At 49.7% G+C, this 9880-nt stretch overlaps 1 protein-coding gene across 1 annotated transcript in view; it reads right to left on the bottom strand.

The window, feature by feature from the left end:
- Positions 1 to 1337: 1337 nt before the first annotated feature.
- ITIH5 (inter-alpha-trypsin inhibitor heavy chain 5) overlaps positions 1338 to 9880 on the bottom strand; it is a 90683-nt gene continuing 82140 nt past the window's right edge. The window contains exons 13-14 of the mRNA XM_055427231.2: positions 7826 to 8203; positions 1338 to 5720 (exon numbers count right to left, since the gene is read on the bottom strand). Of these exons, the coding sequence (XP_055283206.2) occupies positions 5431 to 5720; positions 7826 to 8203 (668 nt within the window). The 3' untranslated portion in view covers positions 1338 to 5430. The remainder of the gene's footprint in view (positions 5721 to 7825; positions 8204 to 9880) is intronic.

Genomic DNA, 9880 nt, shown 5'->3' with positions numbered 1-9880 from the left:
GAATACACTCCATCTTTGGAATGCTTTCCCCACCTACTTCCTCCCTTCACAGCTAGGCCTCTGCAGAGTTCTCTGGCAGGATTTCCACGCCGTGAGAAGATAAAGATCATGGGATCTGAGCACGTTACCTTGTTCAGTCCCTTCATTAGAGACGAAGCCAAAGCCGGGAGAGGTTGATTTCATGCCCTTAAGATAAGGGGTTGGCTGGTTTTCTGTTTAACACAGCCTCGCAGTGATGTCTAAGTCCTTCTGTAGGTCTGCTCTGGTTCTGATTCAGAATCTAACATCAAGATCTGGCAGGACCTGAGGAACTGCAGGTAGAAATGCCAGAACCACAATCGAGAAATGCCCTGAGCCAATGGAAGAAGTACTGAGCAAGGTGATGGGCAGTCTGGGCAGGCAAGTGACCCAAGCATAAGGCAATAAAAGGGTTGGGATGCCCACTCCCCTAGCAGGTAAGGGACTGAAGCTTAAGTCACTTCTCCATGAGTTTGACTGTTTGATAAAAGGTCAGAAATGGCTGATGTGCATTGGCTGTTCCATACAGCAATTTGCCGTTTCCACATGATTCTTCCAGTATCAAGTCACTTGCTCTATTTACATATATTTCTATGGAATTCAGAAATTCCTACAAACTGTGTAGTTAGAATCAACAAGTTTTATTCTCTCTAGGCATTTCCCCTCAGAACAAATACACCAGGGTGTTGTTTGTTTTTAGATGTTATTCTTTTACAAATTTTTGTGGAAGGAAAATGCTTCTTGAAGGTGAACTAGCTCGTGCCCTACTTATTATTTTAAACTGAACAGAATAAATATTTAAAGTCACAATTCTAAGTGTTTGCTTAGCTGTGTTATTTTATTTGCTGTTTACTTTAGTTGTATCATGCATGAATGGTTCCAAGAGTCCTGTGGATTTAGCAATAACATTGTGTGTATACATTCGGGGTAGCTTGAAGGAAGGAAAAGGAATTGGCAGCTTAAATGAGTCAGCGTCTTGGTCAGCTCAGGTTCCTCCATCGAGAATACCATAGGGGCTCCCTAGTGGTTAAAGATCCACCTGCCAATGCAGGTGACACGGTCCGATCCCTGATCTGGGAAGATCCCACATGCCTCGGAACAACTAAGCCTGTGCACCGCATCTACTGAGCCTGCGCTCTGGAGCTCTCAGGCTGCAGCTACTGAAGCCCACACACCCTAGACCCTGTGCTCCGCAACGAGAAACCAGCGCAGCAAGAAGCCTGCACACCACAGTGAAGGGAGGCCCCGCCCGCCACAACTAGAGAAAGCCTGCTCAATGAAGAACGTGCAAAGCCAAAATAAACAAATAAATCTTAAAAAAAAAAAAGAATGCCATAGACAATGTGGCTTATACAACTGACATTTATTTCTCCCAATTCTTATAGGCTGGGAAATCCAAGCTCAAGATGCCAGCTGACTTGGTGTCTGATGAGAGCCCAGTTCTTGATTTTAGAAGCTGTTCCTTCTGGTGCTCACAGGGTGGAGAATGGAAAAATCATCTCTTTCACGTCTCTTCTTCAGTTCAGTTCAGTCGCTCAGTTGTGTCCGACTCTCTGAGACCCCATGAATCACAGCGCGCCAGGCCTCCCTGTCCATCACCAACTCCCGGAGTTCACTCAAACTCATGTCCACAGAGTCGGTGATGCCATCCAGCCATCTCATTCTCCATCGTCCCCTTCTCCTCCCGCCCCCAACCTTTCCCAGCATCAGAGTCTTTTCCAGTGAGTCAACACGTCTCTTCTTAGAAGGGCGTTAATCCCGTCACAAAGGGCTTCCCTGGTGGCTCAGTGGTAAAAAGTCTGCCTGCAATGCAAGAGACTCAGGTTCGATCCCTGGGTTGGGAAGATCCCCTGGAGAAGGAAATGGCAACCCACTTCAGTATCCTTGCCTGGAGAATCCATGGATAGAGGAGCCTGGTGGGCTACAGTCCACGGGATCACAAGAGTCGGGCACGACTGAGCGACTAAACCACCAACCGCCAGTCCCATCACAAGGGCCCCATCCTCACACCCTCATCCCTCCCCCAGCACCGCACCTCCTAGTGCCATCACCTTGGGGCTTTGATTTAGGCTTCAGCATATGAGTTTGGAGGGACACAAACTTTCTGCCCATACCATCCAGCACAGCTAAGATATAAATGTAAAGAAAATGAAACCTGTACTGAGTCCACCTGTGGGGACACATGATTCAACTAAAGATCAAGTGTTTCCTCGAATAGAAACAGAGGTGACCTCTCCCATTCCAGAGACCAGGGTGATGGAGGTTCAGGAAGGGTTGTCCTCCCAACACATACGCCCTGCATCCTAAACTAGTAAACCAGCGAAGCGTCAAATGGAAGATAAAGCATCTAATGAGCAGAGAACATCAGTCTGTTTTATTCAGGGAATGTGAAACTACATCTGGAGAGCCTTAAAGACAACACACGGAGATGCCTCTCTTTTTCAGGTGAGGGAGGGGATTAGGAACCCAGGGTTGGAGGCTTGCTAGAGAGCCCAGCCTAGCAACAGTTAGGACTCATTAACATTAGCAATGAGTTAACTTGAGGTTTAAACCCTCATTATTGCAACAGACTTCTCAAGCTCACTGAACTGCTCATTGAGTATCCCTGACCCCACCTTATTTTCAAATGCTCGAGGAAAATAAATGATTCTCCAGACGATGACATTGCGTCAAAGCTAATGAATGCATTCTGGAGACTCAGCCTGGTCCTGCTTTAGGTCTTGTGTGATGTGGGGGAAATTGCCCACCTGCCCCGTGCCTCAGTGTCCCCCTACTGAGAACATGATCCCTCCTTGCCACTGCATTTACAGTAAGTCCTCTGCATACAGACCTTCAAGTTGTGAGCTTATGAGCTTTCACAGACTCACACGCGCTCCTGTATGCCAGCTGGGCCGCCATACTTTTCAAGGTACTATACTGTAAGATTAAAAATGTCTCATTTCTTAAAATATTACTTTTAAAATTAATTTTATTGGAGTACAGTTGCTTTATTTTTTGTGCTTGTTTTTTATGTATTATTTGCATGAAAAGCATTATAAATCGATTACAGTACAGTCCTATAGAGCTGACTGTGTTAGTTGGGTACCTGGGCTAACTTTTTGGACTCACCTGGAGTGATGAACAAACTGGACTAACGAATGGAACTCTCAGAATGGAACTCGTTTGTATGTAGGGGACTTAAGTTTATTTGAAAAGATTTTGCTCTTCATGACACACGTGACCAACAGAAAATATGACATTTTTTTCAATCAAGTTAAAAAAAAAACCTGAAGTATGACTTTGGTGTGGAGTTTGGGGCCCACAAATCTCACAGTCTCTGGCTGAAACAGAAAATGTCCTGGTACATACTTTTTGCAAAAAAAAAAGATATACAATGGAAGAGGAGGAGAAGGAAAAGTGGGATGTGTCTAAAGTAAAAACGTTAAAATGCAAGTTCAACCTAATACTCCTACAAAATGGATTTTTTTTCCCCTGAATTGGCGAATAAGGGACGGGCGCCTCATTGTAGTATCTAGTCCTGGAGGAATAGCTTCTCGTCTTGTCTGCCGCTGAGGCCGCACCTGGAACGCAGAGCCTGGAACACAACCCCGTGGCTGCAGGGTCTGCCCAGCTGGGGCCGAGGTCTACGGAACAGGAGGGACCCTGCAGAGCCTGCCCACGGCCCTGCTGGCCCACCTCCCTCTCCTTCTCTCCCTCTGAAATACGGGATCAGCTGGTGGCGGCCCGGACTGGTGTGCTCACACCGCGGGCACGGAAAGAGGCAGCTGAGTTGAGTCAAAAATAACACAGCTGCCGGCTCTGGGCTGGTGGGCTTCTGGAGTGGAGAGGCACGGAGACTCTGAGACAGAACCGACCACCCCCCAGCCCCTGGCCCCCGGCTCAGCCCCGGCACTACCTTCAGCTCCTGCAGTCACCTGGTCCACAGAAACACGGGCAGGTCAATTTGCTGCTCACATGTTTCCCACGGGAGGGCCAAGATGATAAACAATTTTCTTAACTCTGATTTCTCTCCAAGTGCCGCCGGTTTCCACATGGCATGGACGTTCTAGAGTCACTCCCTCCTGGACGGGACCTCCATGAAACCAGCACAAAAGCCTTTATTCTGTTCAGTCTGCCTTTAAAATATTCCATTTCTCTGACCCAAATCTTTCCTCCCCTGCTCTTGGCTGGCAGGCCCTCTGTGTCCATGTGCGCCCCGACTGCTGTGAGGGTCAGACTCACAGGACGACCTCTGTGGTCCAAGAAGACCAAGCAGAACACAAGCTGGGGGCAAGAAAAGAGGTCCTGAGGCCACGACCAGCCTCCCGTCCCCTGATGACGCAGCAGGCTTCACAGCTCCCGCAAGGAGGAAGGTGACGTCACTGACTTCTGACATCACCCCTGACCCCTGACTGTAACCTGTCCTGACGGAATCAGATCTGTCTCCAGCCCCTCGCTCACACTGACTTCCGGCCTCCGGATCTGGGATGTGGGCCCCTTAGATCCATGCTTCCTCTGAGGGTTTGATCCCCATAGGTAGGCTCTGTGCTGATCCAATTCCTCCCCCTCCCAGCTCTGCAAGAGCCTGTCTCATCACCTCCTGGGGACCTCGAGCGAACTAGGCTTGAAGCAGGGCCAGGCTGGAAGAGCCAAGTGGAAGATTCATCGTGTAGCTGGCCAGCACTCCAGCTCTGAGACGGGCCAGTGAAATACTCCCACGTGGGCCGCCCTGTGTATTATCAGCTTTCCGGAATAAATAGGAGAGTCTCACCAGCAAAAGACAAGCAGTTTACAGAGCCTGTAAGAAGAATGTTGGTATCTGGAATGCAGCGTTTCTATTTTGAATCGATTTTTTTAAAAAAAAATGAAAACAAATTTTCAAGGGCAAGACATCAGGGCAGAAGAAAATCCTCTGCTAAAGCCAGGCTGAGTGGTTTACAATGATCCAGTCTGCGTGCTGTTTGCAATACTGGGGGGGCTGAGCCCAGGGAAAGGCTCCCCTGAGGCAGAGATTGGCCGCATGTCTGGAGGATGCAGCCAAGCTAGAAGGAGAGATCCCTAAGCATTAGTATGAGGCGAAGAGCAAAGTGCCCGAACTTGGCCATTTCCACAAAGAAAACAGACCAGACCTTCCTTCATCAGTCACCTTAGGGTTGCGGTGAGATGGACAAGCCAGCTGGGACAAGATAGAGACTTGCTTTTAGCTGTGACTGGTCCCTTGGTGCCACCATCTTTCTCTACTGGAGATGAGGGAGGGAGAGGAGAGGGGGAAAATCCCATCCTCCCTTCAAGGTCCTGACCCCACTCTCTTTTCAAGCTGATGGCAGACCTCCCCGCTACTAGGGGTGAGGTCAGGGTGGTGGCTACCAGCCAAGAACCAGACCACGGGACCACCAGACCCTGCCATGCACTCCTGCGATACGGCTGCTGGTCTCAGAGTCCCCGGGAGGCGCCCGGGCCGAAGGTGGTCTCGGAGTCAAAAGGATGGGCCGCCAGGTAGTCCTTGTATTCCCCGTCGATCAGGTTGGCAGCGTTGTTCCGGGCAAACCAGCAGTCCACCTGCTCCTCCCCGTTGTAGATCCTCCTCTGCTTCCAGACCACCGGGACCTGGTGACCTTTAACCTCAAGGACGGCCTCAGACCTCTCCCCTGCCTCGGGAACCACAGGATGGGCAGGGCTCTTGCTGAGCCCTGTGAGCCTGGCCTCCTGGTTCAGGAATTGACCTGAGAGGGCACAAAAGACATCAGGTCAAGGTCAAGTGCAAGCAGTGCGGTTGAACAACATCTAACTTCGATTCGGGTGCTGGTGATCGACATATGCCCAGGTGTGACCCAGAGGAAGGGGAATATGACGTCATTGTCAAGGTGATGCCTGCAATACTGGGCTGGACACCCCCAGAGGCACCTGCACCAGTGTCCGGGGCGGGTGTAGGGAGGAGAGACCTGAGGCTATGTTCATTGCTGCCTCCACTTCTGGAAGCCAACACAGGAAAGGTGCCCCACCTGCAAACAGAGATTCCCCGGGGAGCATCCCTGGTGGTCCAGCAGCTAAGTTTCCACACTCCTAATGCAGGGAGCCTGGCTTTGATCCCTGGTCAGGGAACTAGATTCAGTTAAGACCTGGTGCAGCTAAATAAATATTTAAATAAAGAAACAAACAAAACCAGGGCTTCCCTGGTGGCTCAGTGGTAAAGAATCTGCCTGCCGATGCAGGAGACATTGGTTTAATCCCAGATCTAGGAAGATCCCACATACCTCGGACCAAGTAAGCCCGTGCTTCACAACTATTGGGCCTGTGCTCTAGAGCCCGGGAGCCGCAACTCCCGCAGCCCACTCGCCCTACAGCCTGTGCTCCGCCACAAGGGAAACCATTGTGACCAGAAGCCTGAACACTGCAACTAGAGAGTAGCCCGCGCTCACTGCAACTAAAGAAAAGCCCAAGCAGCAACGAAGACCCAACGCAGCCAAAAATAAACATTTAAAAATTATAAAATAAAGACACAGATACCCAGTCTCCTACTGAGGCAGGAGGACGAGATGGGTGAATAAATAGAGAAGGATGGTCCAGCCTTCCCTGCCCTCCTCCCGCCCAGGGATCTTGTTCGTGCGTGCACTTAGAGGGTGTGGGAAGCAGTGTCAGAATTCTCCAGGTCAAGCCAGGACATCACAAAGGCCGAGGGAACCGAGCTCTGCGTCCACGAGAGGAGCTCGCGCTTGGCAGGCAGGCTGCACTGAGACATCCAGCTCGGGTGCCAGGAAATCCTGCTTTCTAAACCCAGCCCTGGCAGCGGCTCCCTCCTTACTTGTGGGCAAAGGGCCCAGATGAAATGGCACGTGGAGGGAAGCCAGGCAGAGCGGGCCGCTGGGTGCGGGGCCATGGGCTGCCCTGTGTTTGCATGGTCTCCCTGAGTATAGAGCCAGAGAAGGATGAAGAGAAGGATGCCCCACTTCTTTGCTCCCTTTCCCCGAAGGTGAGTGAAAATTAGCAAAGTTCATTCCTACTCTAGAAAGTAGTCATGAAGCAAGAAATACACTTTTCACACTAATTTGAAAAGATACGTGCACCCCAAAGTTCACAGCAGTACTATTTACAACTGCCTAGATAGAGAGTGTCCAAAACCTGATGAATGGATAAAGGAGATGTGGTGTATAGACAATGGAATACTACTCAGCCATGACAAAGAATGACATTTTGCCATTTGCAGCAACTCTGTCCATGGAATTCTCCAGGCAAGACTACTGAAGTGGGTAGCCATTGCCTTCTGCAGGGGATCTTCCCGATCCAGGCACTGAACCCGGGTCTCCTGCATTGCAGGCAGATTCTTTACCGTCTGAACCACCAGGCAAGCCACCAAAAAAAATCGTTAAAAAGGAAAAAAAGAGACAGAGAAAGAAACAGACTTTTCATGAGCCACATAAAGACCACATTCCTGGACTTCCCTAGTGGTCCAGTGGTTACAAATCCTCCTGCCAATGCAGGCGACACGGGTTTGGTCCCTAGTCTGGGAAGATCCCACATGCCTTGGTGCGACCAAGTCCACATGCCACAACTACTGAAGCCCATGTGCCCAGGGCCGGTGCGCCGCACGAGGGAAGTCACCACAATGAGAAGCCTGAGCAATGCCGCAACTGGAGAGCAGCCCTCGCTTGCCACAACAAGAGAAAAGCCCATACCCAGCAACAAAGACCCAGCACAGCCAAAGTATAACTTTATAAAGGAGACCACATTTCTGTGGAGTTTCTCAGCCAAGTTAAGGCATGGGCGGCATCAGGCTCACCTTGGGAAACTGAACTCTGTGCCGTGATGGGCATGGCAAGCAGCCACCTACCTAACAGGCCGTGGCAGTTGCCGGAGAGGCCTTGGCCGTTGGCGATGTAGAAGCCCAGGTGGTTGCGCTGGTAAGGGGCTGGCTTTTTGTAGAGGTGGAGGAGGATGACAAAGGCCACAGTGCCCTGGATGCTGACGGTGACATTGGCATTGGCAGACACGGACACCTCCAGCCCCCGGCACCCCACGACTGTGCTCTGGTTGCAGGGGAGGACCAGCCTGTCCACACCATCCACAATGACCCTGCTGGGTGTGATCTCCAGGTAAGATCTCTCCGGCTTGTTTGCGAGGATGGTGATGGTGCGGAAGTATGTCCGCTGTTTCTTGTGGCCATTTGGAGGAGCAGGGGCCCCAATCAACTCTCCGTTCACCGTCACACCTCAAAGGAGGAGGGAAAGAGAGCAGCGGTTAGACAAACTGCCCCACTCCCACATGAAGGTATCAAATTAGAACTTCCTTCTTTTCCTGTGTTTCTAGAACCAAGAGCTTCTGCTCTCACGTGGGGACCACTCAGCGCCTAGTGAATGAATGAATGCATGCAGGAAGGTATAAGCGATTTTTGACCAATGTCCTGGGCGGGAAAAGCTGATGTAGGTTTCTGTGAAAATACACACACTGCTATATATAGAACAGATATTCCACAAGGACCTGTTGTAGAGCACAGGGAACTCTGCTCAATAATCTGTAATGACCGATATGGGAGGTAGGCTGGGCACCAAAGAATTGATCCTTTTGAGCTGTGGTGCTGGAGAAGACTCTTGAGAGTCCCTTGGACTGCAAGGAGATCCAACCAGTCAATCAGAAAGCAAATCAACCATGAATATTCATTGGAAGGACTGATGCTAAAGCTGAAGTTCCAATACTTTGGACCTGATGGGAAGAGACGACTCATTGGAAAAGGCCCTGATTCTGGGAAAGATTGAGGGCAGGAGGAGAAGGGGATGACAGAGGATGAGATGGTTGGAAGGCATCACTGACTCAATGAACATGAGTTTGAGCAAGCTCCGCAAGATAATGAAGGACAGGGAAGCCTGGCGTGCTGCACTCCATGGGGTCGCAAGGAGTCAGACACAACTCAGTGACTGAACAACACATGGCAAAAGCATCTTAAAAAAAAGAGTGGATATACGTATATGCACAACTGATTCACTTTGCTGTACACTTGAAACTAAAACAACATTGTAAACCAACTCTACTCTGATAAAAATTTAAAAGTGAAAAAAAAGTAAAAAAATAGAAAATAAAAGGGGGTTGACACTTGTCTGCTTTTGTTCCAAAACCTCTCGTGTGGCCGTGACACAGTATTTCTGATCCACTAGTTTCCACTACTCCTGATTTGAAGATCCCGGGACACTGTGAGCAGTGGGGTAAAATGCAAAGATTCGGTTCAGTTCAGTCGCTCAGTTGGGTCCGACTCTTTGCGACTCCATGGACTGCAGCACGCCAGGCCTCCCTGTCCATCACCAACTCCTGGAGTTCACTCAAACTCATGTCCATCAAGTCGGTGATGCCATCCAACCATCTCATCCTCTGTCGTTCCCTTCTCCTCCTGCCCTCAATCTTTCCCAGCATCAGGGTCTTTTCAAATGAGTCAGTTCTTCCCATCTGGTGGCCAAAGGATTGGAGTTTCAGCTTCAGCATCAGTCCTTCCAATGAATATTCAGGACTGATTTCCTTTAAGATGGACTGGTTGGAACTCTTTGCTGTCCAAGGGACTCTCAAGAGTCTTCTCCAACACCACAGTTCAAAAGCATCAATTCTTCGGCACTCAGCTTTCTTTATAGTCTAACTCTTGCTTCCATACATGACTACTGGAAAAACCATAGCTTTGACTAAACGGACCTTTGTTGGCAAAATAATGTCTCTGCTTCTTAATATACTGTCTAGGTTGGTCATAGCTTTTCTCCCAAGGAGCAAGTGTCTTTTAATTTCATGGCTGCTGTCACCATCTGCAGTGATTTGGAAACCCCCCAAAACAAAGTTTGTCACTGTTTCCACTGTTTGCCCATTTATTTGCCATGAAGTGATGGGACCAGATGCCATGACACCATGAGGA

The sequence above is a fragment of the Moschus berezovskii genome, chromosome 15 (assembly GCF_049115385.1).
Source record: "Moschus berezovskii isolate FMDL1 chromosome 15, NW_MosBer_1.0, whole genome shotgun sequence".
Lineage (NCBI taxonomy): Eukaryota > Metazoa > Chordata > Mammalia > Artiodactyla > Moschidae > Moschus > Moschus berezovskii.
The sequence above is the reverse complement of the archived record's forward strand: the minus strand, read 5'-3'. Positions and strand labels throughout refer to the sequence as shown.